At 50.9% G+C, this 23,554-nt stretch overlaps 1 protein-coding gene across 5 annotated transcripts in view; it reads left to right on the top strand.

Annotated features, from left to right (window-relative positions):
• Nucleotides 1-1,044: 1,044 nt before the first annotated feature.
• The window catches only part of GLCE (glucuronic acid epimerase), a 33,825-nt gene continuing 11,315 nt past the window's right edge, over nt 1,045-23,554 (top strand). The window contains exons 1-4 of one of the 5 annotated variants that reach the window (XM_032699713.1): nt 1,045-1,109; nt 12,299-12,399; nt 12,617-12,720; nt 22,954-23,495. In XM_032699713.1, the coding sequence (XP_032555604.1) occupies nt 22,967-23,495 (529 nt within the window). In that variant the 5' untranslated portion in view covers nt 1,045-1,109; nt 12,299-12,399; nt 12,617-12,720; nt 22,954-22,966. Of the gene's footprint in view, nt 1,110-1,293; nt 2,186-4,031; nt 5,016-12,298; nt 12,400-12,613; nt 12,721-22,953; nt 23,496-23,554 lie in introns of those variants that run through there. The other 4 variants (XM_032699711.1, XM_032699708.1, XM_032699710.1 and 1 more) reach the window with 4 other exon arrangements.

The following is a 23,554-nucleotide window of genomic DNA, read 5'->3' as shown; positions in this document are numbered from 1 at the left end:
TGCTCCAAGCCCCGTCCAACCTGGCCTTGGACACTTCCAGGGATCCAGGGGCAGCCACAGCTTCCCTGAGAATTCCACCCCAGCCCCTCCGCACCCTCCCAGCCAGGAATTCCTTCCCACTATCCCATCTTTCCTTGCCCTCTGGCAGTGGGAAGCCATTCCCTGTGTGCTGTCCCTCCATCCCTTGTCCCAAGTAAACCACGGAGGAAATCGGGCACTCGGTGTTACCGCGGCGGTTGTTCCATCGCTCGCGTCCTTTGGGAGCCCTTTGGACTCATGGAATGGTTGGGGCTGGAAAAGCCCTCAGGGATCACCGAGTCCAACCCTAACCCCGACCGCGTCCCCAAGTGCCACATCCACAGGGCTGTTAAAGCCCTGCAGGGGTGGGGATCCCCCCCTGCCCCGAGCAGGTTATTCCAACCCCCTTTTCCAGGAGGGAATTTCCCGAAATTCCCTGGCCCCGCCCCGCCCTCGGGGGCGGCTCCTCGCCGGGCACACCCCTCTCCCCGGGGCACAACCTCCACCTTTGCGGTGCCGCCCAGCCCCTCCCGCTGCGCTTTCATTCCCGAGCCCCGCTAATTATCGTTAATTAACCCCGGAGCAGACCCGGCCGAGTCACGCGGCCCCTCCGCACCGCCCACGTGACCGCGACATGGGCGGGGCCGCGCGCAGCCAATCGGAGCCCGCCCCTCCCCGAGGCCCCGCCCCCTCAACTCGCGCTCCCCATTGGCCGCCTGCAGGGCCGCGCGCGCCGCGCCCCACCCTTCCCGCCCCCGCTCCGGCGGGTCCGGTGGGAGGCGCAGGGCAGGGTCGCAGCCCCGGGGTGCGGGGGGGAGACGGCGGCGGAAGCGGCCTCGGTATTCCCGGTGTGTCCCGGTGGCGGTGCCTCCGCCCGGCCCGGCCCGGCCCGGCCCCGCCCCGCCCGGCGCCGCTGTGGCGGTAGCGGCGGCGCCGCGCCGCGCGCTCCCATTGGCCACCGCCCCGCGCGCGCGCCGCCCACCGCGCGCTCCCATTGGCCGCGGCCCGCCCGGGCGGGGCCCGGCGCGGCCCCTCCGTGCGCCCCCGCTGCCCCGCGCGGGGGTTCCGCCGCACGACAGGGCCCGGCGCAGGTACCGAGCGGGGCGGGACAGACCGGGAGAGACCGGGATAAACCGGGACAGAACGGGACAGGCCCCGCGGCCAGCGGAGTGGGGACGGCGGGGAGGGGTGAGCGGGCTCAGCCCGCGCCGGCGGGGCTGGGCTGGTGTGAGAGCCGGGCATGGGGGAATAGGGGCTGGGAATGCCGGCCCTGGAATGTGGGAATGGGGGATATGCGGTGCGGGAATAGGGACTGGGAAAATACGACCCGTGGGGCTGGGGGATGTGGGAATATGGGCCATGGAATATGGGAATACGGGTTGTGAGATATGGGAGTATAAACTGTGAAATGTGGGAATACAGCCTGGAGGGTACAGGAATATGGAATGGGAAAATACGGGCTGGGGGACGCAGGAATTTGGGCAGTGGAAATATGGGATGTGGGGTGCAGGAGTATGAGCCTTTGGATGTGGGAATATGGGCCCTGGGATGTGGGAATCCAGGCTGTGATGCTGAGGAACTTCCAGGACCCTTCCAGCCTGAGTCCTGCCTGGAAAACCCCCAATCCAGGGGGATCCAAACTCCAGGGGGAGTAAATGGGGATCACTGAGGGCTCCCAGTCCTGAGAAATCCCGGTGTGTGCTATTCCAGGGGGTTCTGTGGCCTCAGCCCTGGAATGGGGGTATTCCTGGGACGTGGGTTGTGTTACTGGGATAATCCTGGAATGATTTGAGTGGGAAGGGACCTCAAAGCCCATCCAGTGCCGTGGGCAGCAACACCTTCCCTATTCCCAGGCTGCTCCAATCTCTGGGTATCCCTATGGAAGAGTTTGGAGGGGCTGCCCCTGCTCAGCTCTGGGTGCCTGTGCTCCATCCCAGTGTTTTCCATGGATTTGTGTCTCACTGAGGCCTCAGGGATCACAGATCCCTCCTGGAGGCTCTCCCAGGCTCAGGATGTGCCTTGGAATGTTGTCCTGGTCCTTAATTTCCCACTGAGAGCTCCAGGGCTGTCAGACCAAGCCTTGGAACTTCCATCTGGGAGAACAGGAGTTTTCCAGGTGCCTCTGGAATGTGCAGAGTGATTCCACCTGTTTGTGGGAAGGATCCAGGTGAGGTTGTGGCTGCTGGGACAGGTGGATTGATTTGTTTTCCCCCCGGTGACCCTTGGAATACAGTTGGGAATCGATAACTAAAGTCAAGGTCAGAGGAATTTTGCTGATCCAGGTGGTTTTTTGGACCTTTTCCACGAACTTCCATGAGTATTTTGGCTTCCCAGCTCCTGGAATGGCTCTGTGCTCTCCCAGGGAAGGGGGACTTGATTTCCTAGGGAATAATTTAAGCATTTTTGGGTGGCAGCTTCAGGAAAACAGGGAAAAATGTGGGAAAAATACCCCCAAGTACCATCTTAGGGCTGTGATCCCACTGGAGCAGGAGCAGGGGATCCTCCAGCTGCTGCTTTGGGGGCTTTTCCCTCATTTTTGGTGGATTTCTCCCATTTTTCCCTGTTCCCGGCACGTGACCCTTCAGGTGGTGCCTCCTTTAACTTTCCATGGGCTAATCATGGAATCCTGGAATGCTTTGGGCTGGAAGGACCCTAAAGATGATCCAGTTCCGTGGGCAGGGAGACTTCCACTGGAAACAAGAGGGTTTCCTTCAGGAAAACAGGGAAAATGTTGGGAAAGAAACCCCAAAATAGCATTTTTGGGGCTGTGATCCCACTGGAGAAGGAGCAGGGGATCATGGAATCCTGGAATGCTTCGGGTTGGGAGGACCTTAAAGATGATCCAGTTCCACGGGCAGGGACACCTCCCACTGCCTCCCTTTGGAATGGTTTTTAAAAGTATCCCAGAAATCCTGGCTGGAGCTGCTCCGTTGGTGTCACACGGCCCTGGAATGACTGGAGGCCCAGGAAAAGGGGAAGCTGGAGCTGGCAGGAATTCTCTGTAGGACAAGTGTCCCCAGTTAATTCCTCTCCCATTTTTGGTCCCGAATTCCCAGTTTTCCAGCAGGTAAACAAGTCGTGGCTGGTGCCCATCCTGCAGGAAATTAGATTTTCCTTCAGGAAAACAGGGAAAATGTGGGAAAAATACCCCCAAACACCATCTTAGGGCTGTGATCCCACGGGAGCAGGAGCAGGGGATCCTCAAAGTGCTGATTTGGGGCTTTCTCCCTCATTTTTGGTGGATTTCTCCTGGTTTTGCTGTTCCGGATCTTGGTTCCTTCGGAAAGGGAATAATGAGCTGGATTTCTCTGAGGTTCCAATAAATTGGCTCTGTTTCTCTGGACTTTTAATTGAGCTGGAAGATGAAAAGGAATCTTCTCGTGGAGTTAATTTAACGGGTTCTTTGGGCCTGTGGGGTTTAACGATGGAATTTTCCCGTCGGAGCCGCAGTCGGAACTTCCCGAGCCGGTTCCTGCCGGATTCAAAGGGAGTTGACTCATCCCTGAGCTTTGTGAGCAGCCCTGAGGTGGCAGAGGATGTTCCCCTTTCCCACTGTTGCCATTTCGGGATTTTCCGACGCTCCCGAGTAAAATTTGGGAATTAAAGCCACGAGCAAACCCGGAAAACTGAGCGGTGATCCCACAGAATTTCCTCCCAGACCACGGGAAGCTGGGTTTGAAATGGGAATGTTGAGGTGGGAATATTGGAGGGGATAAAATGCATGGGAATGAGGTCCTTGGAAAGAAAGCTCCCTGCTAATTCCAAAGGAAAGGAGCTTTTCCCTGGTGTCTCCTCCCGAATCTGGAACCTTTTTTTCCTCCCTCCTTCGTATCGTTTGTGGTTTTGGAGTTAAACTTCAGCTGATTTGGGAAATTTTGGGTTAAGAAGGTGGAATATGGCAGGGAAGAGTTTTAAAAATCAGGAATTGTGGACGTGGTTTCATAGAATCCTGGAATGGTTTGGGTTGGAAGGGACCTTAAAGCTCATCTTGTTCCAACCTGCCACTATCCCAGGTTGCTCCAAGCCCTGTCCAGCGTGGCCTGGAACACTTCCAGGGATGGGATGTTTGGATCGGGATTGAGGGATTGGATCAAGAAGCAAAGTGTTGGATGAGGCTCACCTGATCCCAGGGTTTCCATGCCTGGCAGGATCCAATGATTCCATTTGGGATATCCCTGGAGAAGGGGCTGGGGAGGTGCCACATCACCGGCTCTGGTTCAGGGGGGGTGGTTCCCTGTGTTTCCTGGGATTTGGGGCTCATCCAGAGTCTCCCAAACACCAGGGAAGGAGCAGAGGGGAGGTGAGGGAGCATGGAATGACCTTGAGTTGGGTGGGAGAGCTCTGGACCTTCTGTGCTGGGACAAGGAAGGTCCTTGTCCCTTGCCTTTGGAAGTGGCTCCATTCAGGCTCCGTGTCTGTCCTTGTCTTGCCATGGAAAGCAAAGTCTCTTCTATGTTTTCTGTAGGGTTTTCCATGTTTTCTGTGGGGTTTTCCGTGCGTTCTGTGGGGTTTTCCGTGCGTTCTGTGGGGTTTTCCGTGCGTTCTGTGGGGTTTTCCGTGCGTTCTGTGGGGTTTTCCGTGCGTTCTGTGGGGTTTTCCATGCGTTCTGTGGGGTTTTCCATGTTTTCTGTAGGGTTTTCCATGTTTTTTGTGGGTTCAGTCCAGGCTGTGTCTCTGAGGGACTGTGGGAGTGTCCCCGAGCTCCGGGAATGGGGCTCAGGGCAAATCCCTGCTCTGGAACTGAACTTCCAGTGCATCCAGTGTGTCCAAATGTGCTGGGATCGGCGGGATTGGAGGAATTCTCCTTGAGGAAACCTCTGGAGACACCTGGACCTTCCTTCTGGGAGGTTGTGGAGTTCTCCCTGAGGAGTTTGGAGGCAGCTGAGCAACAATTTTCCATGAAATCCCAGCCTGTGCCGTGCCTTCCCACTTCCATGGGCATGGGGGGTTATTCCAGAGCTCGGATGCAGCGAATCCTTGGCGGCCGAGCAAAGTAGGTCAGTTCTTTGGGAATGCTGTGATTAATTTATAAATGCCATTTTTTTTCCTGGAGGAGATGGAGATCCAGGTGGATCCCAGTGCTCCTCCTCCTGCCACAGCAAAGTGGTGCTTCCCAGGAAAAGAAGAGGAGCCAGGAGGGAGGGAAGGGATTATTTTTAAGCCCTTCTGGAGCTTCTCCTTGAATGTGAAATGTTGGGTTTTTTCCCCTTGAACATGAAATGGGTTTAGAAGAGCAAATCCTGCCTGGAATGTAACGATTCCAAAGCCTTGGCAGATGGGGAATTTGTTTCCAAACACCAAGTGTTGGAGCTGTTTGAAGCCTGGTTTTAAGGATGAGCAGCACTCGGGAATGTTCACATGAAGCCTCCCCAGAACTGGAGGTTTAAAGGAACAGTTTCCTCAGGAAAAGGGAGGAATGAGGGAAAGATAAGGCTTTCTTATTTGGGGAAAATGACAAGAATAACACTTGGAGAATTTCTTTGGATTATGTGGAAAATAATGGGGGGGAAAAGGAGGGTCATTCCTGGGCTGGTGTTCACTGAGGGGGATGGGGAAGGACGTGGAGCTGCTGGAGCAAATCCAGAGGATCCCATGGAGATGCTCCAAGGGCTGGAGCCCCTCTGCCCTGGAGCCAGGCTGGGAGAGCTGGGAATGTCCAGCTTGGAGAAAGGAAGGCTCCAGGAAGACCTGAGAGCCCCTTGCAGGGCCTAAGGGGCTCCAGGAGAGCTGGAGAGGGACTGGGGACAAGGGATGGAGGGACAGGACACAGGGAATGGCTTCCCACTGCCAGAGGGCTGGGATAAATGGGATATTGGGAAGGAATTCTTGGCTGTGAGGGAGAGGAGGTGCTGGAATGGAATTCCCAGAGCAGCTGTGGCTGCCCTGGATCCCTGGAAGTGTCCAAGGCCAGGCTGGAGCAACCTGGGCTATGGGAAGGTGTCCCTGCCCATGGCAGGAGGTGGGACAGGATGGGCTTTAAGGTCCCTTCCCACCCAAACATTCCAAGATTCCATGGTTTGGCAGGGAATTCCCTCACCTTTGCCAGGCAGTCCCAAAAGCCTTGGAACACTTGTTGATGGGATTGGGATCAGCTCCTTGCTGAGAGCTGGGAAAGGACAGGTGGGAGTTCAAGAAGTGCTTTGGGATTTTAAACTCCCAAATTTGGATTTAATGTGTGCCAGGTGCTTCCCTGGAGTGTCCTGGATCTTGTTGCCATGAGATATTCCACTAAGGAAGGTTTTTATCCCTGGAGGGGCAGTTTATTCCCACTCTGGACAGGATTTTTTGTGTCCCTGTGGGTGTAACTCGGGAAAAGTGGGTCCTGATCCACATCCAGTCCTGAAACCCTCATTTAATCCTTGAACTGCAGCAAAAGGCAAATATTGGGGGGCCTTATTTCTTGGAATGTTCCGTTGGAAAAGGTGGGTTTGTTGTTACATTTCAGCTGAGTGGGGCTGGGAATGGCAGGGAAAGCCAGCAGGGAATGTTTTAGGTCAGACAGAGGCTTTGCCAGTCCTGGGCTTTCTTGGAAAGGCGACTCTTGGATCAGTGTCCAGGAACAGCCCGAGTTTCTTGGGATTCACGGGCTGTAAAATTTATGGAATAATAAATATGCAAATGGGCTGCTGCCAGTGTGGAATTGGGACAGGGATCTGGGCTGGCTCACAATTCCCTCTCCTCCAGGAGGGAGCTTTAGCAGCTTCCCACCTTTTGAAGGATCTGATTCTCGAGTCTTTTCCCTAAATACCTTTTTTCAACCTATAAAAAAAAAAAAGGCTGGAAAAAGGGAAACTTGGGGATCATTTGCAGAACCACTGGTTTGAATTTTTCAAGGGTTTAGTGATGCTGCATTTCCCTGGCATGAAATTCCACGTGTGTTTTTAAGGGAACAGTGTCAGGAGCCCACAGTTGATCTATTTAGTGCTGGAAAACTAAATGTTCAAGCCCTGAAGTGCAGGTTTTCCCTCTCCATGTTCTCACAGCCCCAGGATTTTTGGATTTCCAGGCTCCCACCCATCCCAGATTCTCCTTGGGCCCTTAACTCCACTTGTTTAATCCCAAAAACGTGTTTTATAGATGGTTTTTTAACCGATTTCAATGAGAAATAGAACTGGCAATTCCCCCTTCCATAGTGTGGGAGCAGCTGGGTTTTCCCTGCCATGGATTGTGGAGTTTCCAGGTTCTCCTCCAGGATTTTTCCAGTCCAAGGTGCACCCACAGCTCATGGATTTGCTTGGATATGGATACTGGACTTAATCCTTGCTGTCACAGCTACTTTAAAATGCCCTTTTGTAACATTCCAGTGAAACATTTTGTGCTCCAGGAGAACCATTAACCCGGAAAATCCCTTTTTTCCCCCTCATTAAATCCGACTCAAACTGGTCCTACTGGTTTCCACTGGAGCAAATATTGATTATGCTTGGGATACCCTGAATTTTAACACTCACAGGATTCCTAACAAGCTTGGCAGGGAATTCCAGATTTTACCGCCGCTCCTCCAAGATTTTTCCCAGGGAATTCCGATTAAATCCAAGAAGATTTTTTAATTTTTTTGGGCAAAATAGTGCAGCCTAAAAGATCTCCAGGGAATCTTTTGGCCTGACTCTGTGCCCTTGTGTGCCCTCATTCCAGCTGCTCTGACTGACAGTTGTGCACATTCCCTGGAACAGCTTCCCAAACTGGAAACACCCGGGCTCTGCAGGGAGCTCATTTATTCCCTGGTTTTTGCAGGTTTATTCCCTGTTTTTGTGCAGGTTTATTCCCTGTTTTTAGCAGGTTTATTCCCTGTTTTTTAACAGGTTATTCCCTGATTTTTAGCAGGTTTATTCCCTGGGTTTTTTGCAGGTTATTCCCTGATTTTTAGCAGGTTTATTCCCTGGGTTTTTTGCAGGTTTATTCTCTGATTTTTTGCAGGTTTATTCTCTGATTTTTTGCAGTTTATTCCCTGGTTTTTTTTGCAGGTTTATTCCCTGATTTTTAGCAGGTTTATTCCCTGTTTTTTTGCAGGTTTATTCCCTGTTTTCTGCAGGTTTATTCCCTGTTTTTTTGCTGTCAGAGCAAATTCCCCACCGTGGGATCCCAGGGGAGGTGTCCCAGCCCATGGAATGGGACGGGCTCAAGGTCCCTTCCCACCCAAACCATTCCAGGATTCCCTGACCTTGGAGATGGCGGCTGTGTCTGGAGCAGAGCCTGGAATTAGCCTTTGGATGGAGTTGTGGTTGGGATTTTTTGGGGCTGAAAGGCCCAAACCCTGTTTTTGCAGGTTCAGGGAGGTGTTGGTGGAGCCATCCCAGCCCTGCCCTGTGGGATCATCCCTCGGCATTCCCAGCATTCCCTCTGCTCCTGCTGGGCTGGGTGCAGGGCAAACCCCTCCCCTTGTGCTCCACGTTCTCTTGGAATCATTTCCCTTGGGATATGCCTCAAAAAGCTCTCATTCCATGGGTTTGCATTGGGTGGGGAGCAGAGCCTCTGGCACCACATTCCCGCGGCAGGGATTGCTTGGAAGGGCTCATAATTCCAACCAGGAAAAGCAGTGGTGGGAATGTCCCCTCTGGGAGCTTTGCCAGCAGCCCAAACATCATCCAAAATGGGAAAAGCTTGGATTTTTATGGGAGTGTCCCTGCAGGGAGCACCTAAAACTTTGGACAAACCTGGAATTCCACTCTTTTCCAGCCTTGCCTCCCCAGGCAGCTCCAAAGAGTCCTTTTTTAATCAAAAATTCAATTTAAGAGTCAAAAATTAATTTAAAAAGGGAACACTCGTTGCAACCCTCCGGTGCTTTAATGGTTTTTTGGGATCCTTTATTCCCAGGGGGTTTTATAAAGGATGACCTTGTATCCAGACAGAGGATTCCATGTTCCATGGGGAATTTGGGATGGGTTGGGTAAGTTCTGGCTGCTGGGCTGTTTGTTTGGGGGGTTTGGAACCCACCACGTGCCTGTGGCTCACGTGGATTCCATCCTGGGAATTCCAGCCAAGGCTCCTCTTCCCCCAGGACAGGGATTTAATGGCTTGGGAAGTTCAGAACTAGAACAGAATCGACCCAAAGTGAAGTTTGGGGGATTTGGGGAAGGTCCAAGTGGAGCAGGTGGAGCTTGAGAGGAAAAGTGTGTCCCAAATCCCTCTTTGAGTGATCTGTTCCTAAAATCCCGGGATAAATGGGTAGGAGTTTTCCCCTCAGCCTGCAAGGCTCTGAGTTGTTCCCAAGGTGCCTCCTGAGGAAGCAGCAGCATTCCAGCCTGGATCTGGGCTCTCTGGGTAGGGAAGAGCAGCTCTCCCCCCTCTTCTCCTGCCCTTTCCCTCCTCATTCCCTGGGGAGCTGCTCCAAGCTCTCCATCCCTCTCCTGGAGGTTTCTCCAGGGATTCCTGGGCTGTTGGATCCATCCCTGGCAGAGCTCCCGGGATGAGCTGTTTGCTGAGCTCCTTGGCTGCTCCAGGCTCAGCCTCCAGGCCATTCCTGGTGCAATTCCAGGCTCTGCAGCTGTTCCTTCCAGGAGCCAGGAGCAGGAAGGATCCAGGCTTGGCTCCTTGGCTTTCCCAGCTGTGTCCAGGCTGTCCCAGGGATGTTCTCCACTGACCTGTTGGAGCCACCAACACAGTCCTTCCCATCTGGGACCTTTCCCAGCTCCTGCTGACCGGGAGCATCTGGAATTTTCCCAATATTTCAGCCAGGAATTCTCCTCTGTGAAAACCCAGGGATATTTCCCCTTTTTCTGCCAAAAACCAAGAGGAATGTGCAAATCCAGGTGGGAGTCAAACATCCCAAGTGCTGCTGGTTACTTGGAAAAGTTGGCAGTGGATCCAAGGGAAGGGATTGGAGTGGGAAGAGCCTTCCAGAAGGTTCCTTTCGGGAAGGAGCTGGATTGGAGCAGCGCTCCCGGGGATTTTGGGGCTGCTGGAAACGGTGCCAGGGAAATGTTGGGGCCCTCAGGAGGGTGGAGTGGGAGAGAGGAGCTGAGGAGTGTGGAAAAGAGCAGATTCACTCCTGAATATTCCCCCAAAATAAGGGAGGGATTAAAAGGAAAAAACAGGGAATCTTGAGCCACGGTGTGGGGACATGTGGCACCATCCACTGGGGGGGTGGGGCTGGCTGGGATGAATTCTCGGGAGGAATTCCCTCATGGAAAGGGGGATTGGACGTGTGAATGGGCTCCAGGGAGGTGGTGGAGTCCCTGGAGGTGTCCATGGAATGCCTGGATGTGGCACTCAGTGCTCTGGGCTGCTTGGGATGGTGGTGGGTGACCTTGGAGGGCCTTCTCTGGGAAAATATTCCCGGATTCCTGCTTCAAAAAGTGGGATTTCTGATCTGGAAGTTCCAAATGGGCTCCAAGGGAGAGGGATGAGCTCCTGAATAATAGAACTGAACCTCCAGAGGGAACCAGGGAAGGGGTTTCTGCTCCATGTGCTGGGAATGCCTTGGAAAATCCAGGTGGGGCTTGTGCTCCTGCAGGAAAATCCACATGAAACCGTGGCAGTGGGATCTGGGCTTTGTCTCCTTGACTTTCTGAGGGAATGCCAAGAAAAGGAGGATTTTGTTGCTTATTTCTTATTTTTTTGCAAGCTACCAATTCCTGGGGCAGAGGCTCTAAAAATGCCAAAGGAACCTGGGAATCCTCAGCATTCCAAGGAGAAATGTCCCTGCCAGGTCCATCCCGGCCCTGGAAGGAAATCTGAATCCTTGGAGCTGCTTTGGTTGTTAAATGGAGCCTCCAGCAGGAGGATTAGAGGGAAAAATCCCACCCAGGCTCCGGCGGCATCGGAATAAATTTGGTTTATGAGGCAAATTCCAGGAGAAAATTCCAGTGGAGTTTTCAAAGGTCCAGGTGGGTGTTGGATAATGGATGAATGGGATTCAAGTGGCTGGATAAACCCCCTCTGGTGGGATCCAGTTTGCTCAGAGCCGTGGAGAATCCTTGGAAAACAAAGCCTGTTCCAGGGAAACTCCGCCGGAGGAGTTTTTGTTGGATTGGAGGTTGGGAATGCGAGGGAAGGATGCAGGGATTTCATAAGGGAGTGATTATCCCAAGTTTGGGAAGGGCAGAACCCGTTGAAAGGCTAGGTTAGGAGTTAAATCCATGGGATTGAGGCGGTGCCGGGTCCTGATTCCCAGGTAATCCATGGATCACGTGTGGGCAGGGGGGTGGTTCCTTTTTTAAGGAATGTTCAACCACATAAAAAAAAAAAAAAAGGGGATAAATAATCTGAAAAGCTCCCAAGGGTTTGTTCCTGTTGGATTTGAGCAGGGAAAAGGAACAGCAAAAAAAGAGCTGGGAAAAACCTTGGGAAGTATTTTGGGGCTGGACCAGACCACCAATAAATGTGGAATTTGGGGAGTTAAATCTCCTCTGGAGCTCAGTGAATAATTCCAGAGCTGTGGAATTTGGTGAGTTAAAACTCAGTAATTCCAGAACTGTGGAATTTGGGGAGTTAAATCTCCTCTGAAACTCAATAATTCCAGAGCCATGGAACTTGGGGAGTTAAATCTCTGGAGCTCAGTTCATAATTCCAGAGCCATGGAATTGAGGGAGTTAAATCTCCTCTGGAGCTCAGTTAATTCCAGAGCCATGGAATTTGGGGAGTGAAATCTCCTCTGGAGCTCAGTTAATTCCAGAGCCATGGAATTTGGGGAGTTAAAACTCAGTAATTCCAGAGGTGTGGAATTCAGGGAGTTAAATCTCCTCTGAAACTCAATTCCAGAGCCATGGAATTGGGGGAGTTAAATCTCCTCTGAAACTCAGTAATTCCAGAGCGATGGAATTGAGGGAAATAAATCTCCTCTGGAGCTCAGTTAATTCCAGAGCCATGGAATTGGGGGAGTGAAATCTCTGGAGCTCCGTTGGTAATTCCAGCTGTAATTTCTTTCCGCTCTCCGCTTTATTCCCTTTTCCCTTGGAATTCTCCCCCTCGTGCAGCTCCAGCCACGTCAGGGCTGAGCTAAACCCGGGATCCTTTGGTTGCAGCTTCGCACTGGAATTTTCCCGGCGCGTTTCCCGGGAGCTGTGCCCGGGCAGATGCCGGGATTCGGGATTCGCTCCGGAGCGGGGCGGGCTGGGGAGGGGGAGCGGGATGTGCTGCTGGAGGAAGTGACATCCCTGCTCCCGAGCCTTCCGTGCAGGAGCAGAGCCTTGGAATCCAGCAGCCCGGCTGCCTTGGGAAGCACAGCCCCGGATAAGAGGATTTGAGGGATAAAGGAGGCGAACACCCCGCTCCGGAGGCTCCGCCAGATCCTTAAGCACTTCAATCTTCCCTGGTTTTTTCCCCTCTCTCCACATCCCCGCAGGAACACGGAGCTGGAGACCCGCTTGAAACCTCCCAGGGATCTATTTTGGAAGTTGGAAAACCCGGAGATGCGTTAGAATTCCCAGCCCTCCCTTTCCTAAGGTAAGAGAGGAGCCCCTTCTCCCCGTTCCCGGCTTTAATCCGCGTGTGTTTGGGGCGAGCTGGAATTCCTGGGGCGAGCTGGAATTCCTGGGGCGAGCTGGAATTCCTGGGGCGAGCTGGAATTCCTGGCTGTGATTCCAGCCTTTCCCTAAAGGGTTAATGTTGATCCCGTGGAAGAACTCGCAGCTGCAGCTGCACATGGCTCTGCTTCCAGGAGTGTCGGGATAACGGGAAGCGGGAGCTGCTCCGGCTCAGGGGGGGTTGGGGCTTTCCAGCCTAAATCCCAGATTTCCAGAGCTTTTCCTTCACCCTCCTCGGACCGTGAGTAACTCCTGCACCATTCCAGGCTTGGAATGAGCTGGAGGAGGTGAAAGCTCACCTTGGAGAGGTGGGAAGTGCGGAATTCCCTCCGTTTGGGGAGCTGGAGCTGTGTTTCCATGGTATCCATGAGTGACTCCGGTGGGAGGGCTCGGAGGCATCAATGGGAATTATCCCGGGCATGGGAGAACAGGTCTGGGATTGTTTGAGGTGGGAAAGATGGTAATTCCCTTCCTTTGCATGTGGGATCTCATTATCCATGATTAAACGTGGAAAAGGCTGGATTGAACCTGTTGTACTTGCAGGGAGGCTTTGGGATACTGGAAAATCCAGGGATTAAACTGGAGCTTGGTTTTCCATGGGGGAGGGGGTTGGAACTGGATGAGCTTTAAGCTCCTTTCCAGCCAAATTCCCTGATTTTATGATCCTATGACTCTAATTTTCAAATATATGAAATTTAGGGATTAGTTTTATCCTTCACCAGTTTCTTTGGTCCTTGGGGTTTATCCCACAACTTTGGGAAAAGCCTTAACTCCAAAGGGGAGATGCCCAAAGAAAGCTGGAAAATCCAGTGGTTCAGCTGAGGCACAAAAGCTTTTCAGGAGCTGCTGAACCAGCCAAGTGATTCTAGAGCATTTTTCCAGGATTAAAGGCAACTCCAGGCTCCTTCCCAGGAATTAATCCAGGCTGGTGGGCCCCATCTGGACTGGGGAAGTTGTATTTTCCAGGCTTTTCCCGCTGAGTTCAGGCAGAATTCCCAAGGCTGGACTGAGGTTTGGGGAGCTGAGCTGTCATTCCCAATCCCTCCGTGCAGGGAACGCTTTAAATCCTTTGGAATGAGCCCCGAGAGCATCTGTGGGAACAATTAAAATCTCCAGGAAATGAATTTTTCAGTGGCTGGGGAAATAGTTTGGGAATGAAGGTGGCGTTTCCTGGGAAAGCATCCATTTTGTGTCCACCCTCTGGAGTGGAAACCAAACCCCTGGAATCCCTTGGGATTAGGGGTCTGGAACATTCCCTCTCCCATCTCTTGCTCTAACTCTCCAAGTCCTCTCTGGAATTGTTGGACTTGTCAAACTCCTCGTCCTTCCCGGGCTTTTCCAGGCTGAACTGCCCATGGAATGTGGGTTTAGGAAGATCAACAACACTCCTGATCCCAGGGAATAAAGTTTTCCTGCCGGGTTTTCAATCCATAACCTCTCCAACATTCCCACCACCTGCTCCTGGCAGTTTTGGTGTTTAAAGGGGAGGGATTTTGATGTTTTTCCTTCTCATGGAAGCAGCTGGAGTTGGGAATTGGGATGGACAGATGGAGTTACGATGGAAATTAAAAAGCCTTAATGTGGGAATTTTGCATGTTTAGGAGTCTGGATTAAGTCCTGGAAAAAAAAGCAGATTTATTCCCAACCTCCTGTTTCCCTGGAAGTGCTGGATGGTCTGAGACAGGGATTTGAAGGAGAAAATCAGGATTATTTTGCCATTGGAACTATTGGATATTGCTTATCCTGGAGTTCAGGCTCAGTTTAAAAAATCCAGGGAGGTTGGGAAGGAAGGGATGATGGTGGCAAAAATTCCCAGCTTTTTGGAAACCTTAATTTTTGGCCTTTGGGAATTCCTCACATCTGGAGCTTGTTCTTGGCTGGGTTTAATTTGTTTGGAATGACATTGCAGCAGGAAAAATAGGGAAGGAGGTCTGGATGGAGCAATTAGGGATGTGCCAGAGGGAAGAGCAGCACAGGAGTTCTTGGCATTGGCTGCACACTTTATTTTATATATTTTTTTTTTATATAATCCTATATATTTCTAGATATTTTTGTATCTTTATACTTTAATATTTTATGTATTTTTACATATTTTAAGTATTTTTAATATTTTATGTCTTTTTATGTATTTTATGTATTTTTATAATTTTTAAATATTTTCAATATATTTTTATCTTTTTAAAATAGCCTTAATATTTTTAATATATTTTTAGATATGCTTTATATCTGTTTAGGCATATTTTAATTTTTCTATTATATATTTAAGCTAATACATAATATATATTTTATATGGTATCTAATATCTACATATCTTTATATAGGATATAATTATCCATTTAACAAACTGTATTTAATATATTATTAATATTATATATATAAAATATTATATTAATATTTTGGAAATAATTTTATCTTTCATTTTCTCTATTTGATGTAGAACAGGATTGTAGCATCTCCTAACAGGGTGTTTTGTGTCTCTATTTCAGCCCTTTGGATGCTCTGTGGTAGTAATAATTATAATAATAATATAATAATAATAATATATAATAATAATATAATAATATAATATATAATAAATAATATCTCCTTTGGACCTTCTGGAAATAAGGCACCAAATGTGCTTTCCAGCCCTTAAATGAGGCCTCCAATAAGTCACTAAATGTGCTTTAAACCCCTTCAAGAAGTCCCTCCATAAATCCTTAAATGTGCTTTTAAGTTTATGAACCCAGAGCCTGTTCCTGGTGGATTCCAGGTTGGATTCCAAGCTCCAAAGGCTGAGGAATTGGGCAGATCCTGCCACTAAACCAGACCTAAGCAAGCCCAGCCCAACCATTCCCTGTCAAACATTAACCTGGAGCTGGGAATGTTCAGCCTTTACAGAGCGAGGGGGGGAATTCTTTGCTCTGGGAAAAACTCTCCTCACGAGGAATTTTTCCTGGGAAATCCAGCCTTTCTCCCTAAAACTCCCATGGTGCCAGGGCTTTCCCTGCCCTGGGGGGATATTATGGGCTGTCCCAGCCCCCTGGCCCTGCCCTGCCACCACCAAAGCTCTGCCCCTGCAGCCAAAACCTGGTTTGCTGCCCGTGTCCTTCCCAGAAGGTGACATTCCTGAATTTTTTTAATCTTTTTTTTGTTCCAAAAGGACTTGGCAGGAAGGGTTTGGGATCAGTTAATAATTAACTGAACTAACAAGTCCCTCTGGGAAACCTGCAGTGACCCAGGGGCTGCTCCGTGCCCACCTCCTGCTTCAGGAGGTGCCAGGGATGTTGGGAATTCCTGCCCCCGGTGCTCCAGGTGTCCTGCACTTCAAATCCTCCTTTCTCTTCCCACCATTCCCACTTTGGCAGAGCCTCTCTGAGGATAAATCCCCGTGGAAGAGGCCCAGGAGCCAGCTGGAGGCTGGAAGTGCTTCCCTGTCCTCCCTGAGGAATGTGGGAGCTGTGGGAGCAGTTTCCCCAAGGTGGTGCTTTTCCCTCCTGGCTGGGTTTGGAGCTCCTGGGTGGCAAAAGCAGGAATTCTGCAGGTGTTCCATGCACTGCATCCTGGAAAGCTGGAATTCCAGAGTGTTCCATGCCTGCTAGCACAGAGGTGGCTGCAGGAGTGAGGGAGGACTTGGGTAAGGAAAGAGGGACTTTGGACAAGGGCCTGGAGGGACAGGAAGAGGGGGAATGGCTTCCCACTGCCAGAGGGCAGGGATAGATGGGATACTGGGAAGCAATTCCTGGCTGGGAGGGTGGGGAGGCCCTGGCCCAGGTTGCCCAGAGAAGCTGTGGCTGCCCCTGGATCCCTGGAAGTGTCCAAGGTCAAGTTGGAGCAACCTGGGATAGTGGGAGGTGTCCCTGGGGGTGGGACTGGATGAGCTTTAAGGTCCCTTCCCACCCATCCCATCCCATCCCAGGATTCTGTGATTCTTTGGCTCCAGCACCATCTTCCCTGAAAACAAGGAGGGAAGAGGTCACACCCCCTCTGGAACCAGGTGCCCTTTATTGGTCCCTTCCCACCTGAACCATCCCAGGATTCTGGGATTCTCCAGGAAGTTTCCAGGTACCACTTTCCCTGGAAACCACGGGAAGTCAAACCCCCCCTCTCTGCATCTGTGGGAGCTTGGAATGCAGAGCCTGGAATTGCTGAGCTGGGCACTCCACCCCCAGCGCTGCTGATGATTGTGCTGAAAATGTTGACTCTGAAAACCCTCTTCCCTTTCACTTTTCAGCAGCTCTGCAGCCCAGAACTGCCGGGAATGGCTTTATCCCGCACGAGGCAGTGGATCCTGCTGAATGTGGGCAGGGAACCGGGATCATCAGCAAATCCATTGTCGGGTTTTAATTCCCAGCTGGGGCTCGGAAAGGGTTTTTTTGGCAGGGCCGGTGCCAGTCGCTGAAAGGAAAAAAAATTCCCCCCCAGAAACCCACCTGGGAGGGAATTCTGCTCGTGGAGCCACATCTACCAGTGCTTTGAGGGTATAAATTGGGATAAAATGAGTAAGAGGCAGCAAAAACAGGCACGGGAGATATTAAATTATGATAAATAACGTGTTAGGAGATCGTGGAATCATGGAATGGGTTGGGTTGGGAGCTTAAGGATGATCTTGTTTCACCCCCAGGAACACCTTCCACTAGCCCAGGTTGCTCCAAGTTCATCCAGGGCTGGGATTTGCCCATCACCACCTCATTATTCTGCAGATCACTGGAGAGGTTAAATTTGAAGCAGTGTAAGATTTGAGCAGTTTTGGCTCTCTGGAGGAAGAGCTTACACCAAAATGAAGATGTTTTTACCAAAAATACAATGAACTCTTTAAATGTTCCAGTTGAAGCCTCCAGCAGCCCCCAGGCTGAAGGAACATCCCCACTGGATGCAGGTTCCCTGGATGAGTTCCCTTTTGGAGCTCCCTGAGCAGCCTCTTGGCTCAGGTGCTCTCACAGACAGGAGGGTCAGGAGGGAGGATTTGGAAGCAGCAGGACCTGATTTCCCTCTCCACTGAGCACAGAGAGGAAAACTCCAGTGTCTGAGGAGACTGAGCCCAGGGAATGTCAGCCCTGGGGGATCCGTGGGGAACACGAGCCAGGCAGGGCTGGAAGCAGGAGAACCAGGAAGGTTCTGGAAGGAAGAGCAGGCTGGGTGAACTTGGAGCAACCTGGGCTAGTGGAAGGTGTCCCTGCCCAGGGCAGGGGGTGAGGCAGGATCAGCTTTAAGTTCCCTTCCAATCCAAGCCATTCCAGGATTCTGTGATCCTTGGAATTGGGTTCATCTTTCAGAATGATCCTGAGAGGATTTGGGGTTACCTTGGGTTGGTTCTGGTTGCAAGGTAGGATTTGGAGACACTTCCTAATGAGGGAATTCTGAGTTCTATTGGATTTACTTAAAGTTTAGGCTGTTCACAAAGCTTCTGGGAGTTAGCTTTGCTTCTCCCCAAAATAGCTGCCTTCTTTCATCCTTCCTGTTTATCTCTCCTCCCTTTGAAGCATTCCTTGCTCCCACCTTTGTGGGGGAGAGGAGGAGGCGACGCTGGAATTGGGATGTTTATCTCGGTATAAAAATCCACTCCTGCTCCTGCAGGGGAAAAACAGGGAAACCACAAACCCGAGGGGTTTTGGCAGCAGGAATTGATGTAGAAATTAGTAACAATTCAATTTGCTTGGGAAAAGAAAAGGATATTTTCCTGCTGGTTCTACCTCTCTCTCCCAGTGCGTTATCCCTGTGTTTGTGTGAATACATCTCCATATTTATCCATTATTTAGTGACATGGGAGAGCTTGGCAGTTTATAATCCATTAAATTCAGGCTCCCAGCAGTGATCAAAGACCCCACATCCCTCACAAATCATTGCCTGTTACCTGAAACCAGGAAAGACAGAGGGAATCGTGGCCTCTTTTTGCAGGAAAACAGCTGAATGTTGGAGCTTCTCTCCTCCTTGTTCCTATTAACATTTCATCGATGGAATTCCAGGAGAATTAATAGGTGAATCTCGGGATTCTGTGGATTTATGTTGTGCAGCTTCTGGGAAAATGTCCCTGTTTTCCAAGGATGCTTTGCTGAGTTAAAAGGGACCACTCAGAGTGTCCTGAAGTCACAGGGACATTCCTGCAGGTTCATTCCTGGAAAATAAGATGCAAGAAGAGAAGAGAAGAAAAAAACTGGTGGTTTGAGAGATGGAGCAGAGGAAAATCAGGAAGCAAAGATGCTTCAGCTGCAGTTGGATGAAGCTGCTCCGTTCCACAGCCACGGCTCTGTCGTGGCAAGTCGGGAGCCAAGGAAAAGTCTGCAGCAAATGGAGCTGAAGAGTCAAGGATTAAACAATCTCTGCTGATTTCCTGGAGGGTTTGTGCTGCTGGATGGATTTGCCTAAAATAAACTGCTGCATGCCTGGGAAAAAGGGCAGAGCATCCCCCGGTGCTGCTCCCTGGGGAGCGGCTGGGGCTGCAGAGTTTGGGTTTGAATCCCCCGTTATCCACCTTTTTGTGAAATGGGATTTTCAAAAAGCAGAGGAGGAGGTTCAGCACCAGGTTCCCAGTCCTGGGGGTGCCAGGCTTTTAGGGAGGAGGAGGATTATCCTGGAGAATTCCTTGCCAGCGTGTTGGACGGGGCCTGGAGCGAGCAGGGGAAGGTCCTGCCCGTGGCAGGGCTGGAATGGGATGAGCTGGAAGGTCCTTCCAACCCAACCCATCCCAGGAAGAACAGGGGTGTTTGGGGGATTTAAGGGCTGGTTTTCCTGCTGGGACTCAGCTGGAGCAGCAGTTCCTGCCCACAGGGAGGTGGGAGGGAGGACCTGGGCAAACCTCGGGAAGCTGCTCAGCTTCCATAAAAAACTGAGGATTTGGCACGTTGGCAGAGCTCCCTCCTGCACAGGAACGTTATCCAAGGCCTCCTCTGTCCAAATGGAAGTTACACAACCCTCTTCTTCTGACTCTGTAGTGATTCCAGGTGGTTTGGAGTCGGTTCATCTCCCTTTGCAGCCCGGGAGCAGCTGTGCCTGCGGATCCCTGCGAGGGATCGGGGCTGGAGCGTGGGCTGGAGTGTGGAATTCTGCCCTGGGAACCCACCCCTGCCAGGAAAACATCACCCCCCGAGTGCAGCCCAACATCCAGACCCCCCTCATCCCACAGAACCGCAGTGGTCCCTCTCCCAGTTCCAAGGAGGCAGCAGGACCCGACTCCTATGCTCCCAAAAATCCCCGAGGGACAGATTTGTGGCATCTCCAGCCTGGAAGGCCGAGGCAGAAGAGGTTTGAAGGCCAGAGATGGACCAGTGGGAAAAATGTGGCGCTTCGGGAACAACCTCCTGACTTCCATTTCCTACATTCCAGGATATCCAGGTGGAGTAAAACCTTCCCCCCCTTGTTTCTGAGGCTCTTTCCTTCCTCGGGGTTGAATTCCTGTGTCTTGAGGTTGAGCTGGAGAAGGGAAACTTGCTGTGGATGAGAGTTGGAGACTTTTTTTATTTTTTTAAGATAACTGTGATTTAACCTAAATTTTCAAGCCCAGAGTCACAGGATGGATCCAGACTCTTTTTTTTTTGGCCACAGTAAAAGGAACTTTCAAGCTTCAAATTTCAGCTGTTGGACAAACTGAAAAGAGCCATTACTGTGCCCTCCACCCTCCATTAACTGTTTTGAAACATTGTGCAACACAAAGAAATAACTTTTTTTTCTTTTTGCTTATTTCAACACAATTACTGCCTCTTGAAAAAAAGGAGTTCCTGGAGGGGATTCCTGGATACCCTTAGTAAGGATGAACCACTTCAACCTCCGTTAGACGGGGCTGGAATTAGATCAAGTGCTCCAGGAAATGACAGAAATACCCCTTAAAAAAGGAAAAAAACCAACCCAAAAAATCAACAAACCCCCAAATTTGTCAGATTTTACCAACTGGGTTTGATCCCCAAGCCCTGGAGCAGAGAGTGTGTCCATAGGGATGTGGAATGGCCTGGAAGGGGACACAGGGAATGGTGTGGATCTGTCCCTGCTGCTGCTCTCTGGATCCTCCAAGTCCTGGAGTGGTCCCTGATCCTTAAAAACTTGGGGTAGAACGCTTGGAAACCAGGAATTTGTTTTTCAAGCAGGGATTACTGTGAGAAAGTGACCAAAATGAGGAATTTGGCACCGCGGGAGGATTTCACTGCCTGGCTTTCCCGCTGGCTTTGGGGGTGAAGTTTGTGGGATTTAACTGGCAAAACTCTTCCACTTGGACGTGGCCTTCCCAAAGGAACATCTGGATCCTCCAGCCACATCCCTGCCTTTTAACCTGAGCCTGAAGAAGAAACTGAAATATTCGGGAATTCTGTTCCTTCCAAAGAAAAGCTGCTTTGAGGGATCAAGCCTGAATTCTGTTTTATCAACGAGGATTTTGTGGGTTCTGTGTTGGGCATCCCAGTTATTGGAGATGTTCATCCCAGGTTGGTTGGGAGCAGGGAACCAAAGGATCTGGGAGGTAAGAACACAAAATTATTCCACCTTTTTCCAGGAATCCTCTTTGCTGACCCCAGGGGAGAATTCCCTGGCAACATTTTCCCTGCTCAGCAGTTGTTCTGCCCTTGGACTGGTGATTTTCTGTTGTTTATTCAATATTTAATATTAATCACCTCCTGGACTTCAATAATTCACTGTCATGGATTCAAATATAATTCACAGTTTGTCCTTAAGGAGCTTTTCTGTCACTTCTCGTTCTGTTCTGCTCCTCCTGGGCATCAGTTCTGGAAGTTGGGAGAGGAAAAGGTAAAAAAATTGGCATTACAAAGGTAAAAGGTAAAAAAAATTGGATAAAAAAGGTAAAAGACTTTATTCCAGGCCTCTTTGCATTCCTGGCCATGCTCTAAAAACCAGTTTTAAGTTCCTGGTGTAAAATCCAGCTCAGCTTTTGGGCTGGACTTGAATAAACCCAGGATTTGTGAGTTCTCTTGGTCTCCCCAGCGCTGCTCCAGTGATCCCTGAACAGCAGAAAATCAAGGAGCAGGAGGTTCCAAACACATTTTCCAGGGCTAATTCCAGAGTCTAAACATCAGCTCTGCTGGGACAGACTTATTTGCAGGATGAGGTGCCAGACAGGGCTTGGTTTGAAGGATCAGGAGAAGGAGGCACAGGAATAGGGATCTCCCGGATATTCTTTGTTCCCATTCCTGCAGCTTGGACACCCTCCCCTGGTGGGAATATTGAACATCCTGATCCTTAGAAAGCGATATTCCCAAAGTGGGATCACACCCAGGCTCCCAGAGGTGCCCATTCTGTGGCCTCCACCCTCCCTGTGCTCTTCAGGATTTATGGAAAATATGGAAAACTTTCCATTGTTCCCTTGCATTTCCCGACATTGAGGTTCAGGCTCTACTGATTTATTGGTAATATATAGAAATATATTATTTAAATGTGGTATTTTCAGTGGTTTTTCCTCAGTGAAAATCTCTGTGGAAGCAATTTCATCCAAGCTTCAGAATTCCCTGGCAAAATCCCTCGTCCAGGACGTTCTCTTTAGAAATAATCACTTGGTGAAGCTGCAGAATTCCACTGAAAATGCGAATTCTGTGAGGGAGAAACTGCCATTGGTGGTTTCTTCCCGGGAAATAAGTGCCAGGGATTTCTAAGCAGGAAAAATGAGGCATTTTTAGCCAGTTCTTCAAATTTAATTGGGATTTTATTTCTTTCTCTGCTCTGTTACTCCCTTAAACTCTGCTCTTTGCACAGGGAAGGCAAAAGCATCCCTTGGGAATAGGGTTGGGAATGGGATGTGCCAATAATAAACTGGGAACATCAGTGAGGCAAAACTGGGAGGGTTGGGGCTTCCCAGAGATTGGAGCTTCCAGGGGAGCAGAGAATGAGGGAATTGCTGATGGATCTCCTGGTGGATGCTGTGGTTTGCAAGGAATGTGTGTCCAGCACTTCCTGGGAGGTAAATCGTGATTAATGCGGGAATTAACTGTGGGAATTACGTGGAATTACTGGGAATTGCTGTCAGGAGGGTGTTGGAGGTGATGTTCCCGTTGGAAAGGCTCCACCAGGAACACATGGGGTGCTTTTCCCATTGGAGATGCTCCACCAGGAGCATGAGGGGTGATGGTCCTGTGGAAAGGCTCCACCAGGAGCACCTGGGGTACTTTTCCCATTGGAGAGACTCCACCAGGAGCACGTGGGGTGATGTTCCTGTTGGAAAGGCTCCACCAGGAGCACGTGGGGTGATGTTCCTGCTGGAGATGTTCCACCAGGAGTACAAGGGGTGATGTTCCTGTTGGAGATGCTCCACCAGGAGCACAAGGGTGCTTTTCCTGCTGGAGATGCTCCCCCAGGAGCACGTGGGGTGATGTTCCTGTGGAAAGGCTCCCCCAGGAGCACCAGGGGTGATGTTCCTGTTGGAGATGCTCCATCAGGAGCACCAGGGGTGATGTTCCTGTGGAAAGGCTCCCCCAGGAGCAGCAGGGGTGATGTTCCTGTTGGAAAGGCTCCCCCAGGAGCTGCCCTGTGCCCCCCTCACGCTGTGCCCGCTGTGTTGCAGGTATGGTGTGAATATGCGTTGCTTGGCAGCTCGGGTCAACTACAAGACTCTGATCGTCATCTGTGCCCTGTTCACGCTGGTGATGGTGCTGCTGTGGAACCGCTGCTCCTCGGACACCTCCGGCCCCTTCCCGCGGATCCCGCCGGGGCTGGAGCGCCGCGGGATGGCCGAGGACGAGCCCAGGCAGCACAGTGAGGAGACCTCCCCCCAGGAGCAGCAGAAAGCCCCCCCCGTGGCCGGGGCAGGCAGGGCCCCCGCGCCCAAGTACGAGGAGATTGACTGTGTGATCAACGAGGAGCACACCGTGAAGGGCAGGAGGGAGGGCAACGAGGTGTTCCTGCCCTTCAGCTGGGTAGAGAAATACTTTGAGGTTTATGGGAAAATTGCTCAGTACGATGGTTATGACAGGTTTGAATTCTCTCATAGCTACTCCAAAGTATACACACAGCGGGCTCCCTACCACCCCGACGGGGTCTTCATGTCCTTCGAGGGCTACAACGTCGAGGTGCGCGACAGGGTCAAGTGCATCAGCGGGGTTGAAGGTGGGTGGAGTGTTTTCTTCTCCTCTGGTGTGGAAATGCTGCTTGGGATTTGCTCTGCG

The sequence above is a fragment of the Chiroxiphia lanceolata genome, chromosome 12 (assembly GCF_009829145.1).
Source record: "Chiroxiphia lanceolata isolate bChiLan1 chromosome 12, bChiLan1.pri, whole genome shotgun sequence".
Classification (NCBI taxonomy): Eukaryota; Metazoa; Chordata; class Aves; order Passeriformes; family Pipridae; genus Chiroxiphia; species Chiroxiphia lanceolata.
The sequence above is the reverse complement of the archived record's forward strand: the minus strand, read 5'-3'. Positions and strand labels throughout refer to the sequence as shown.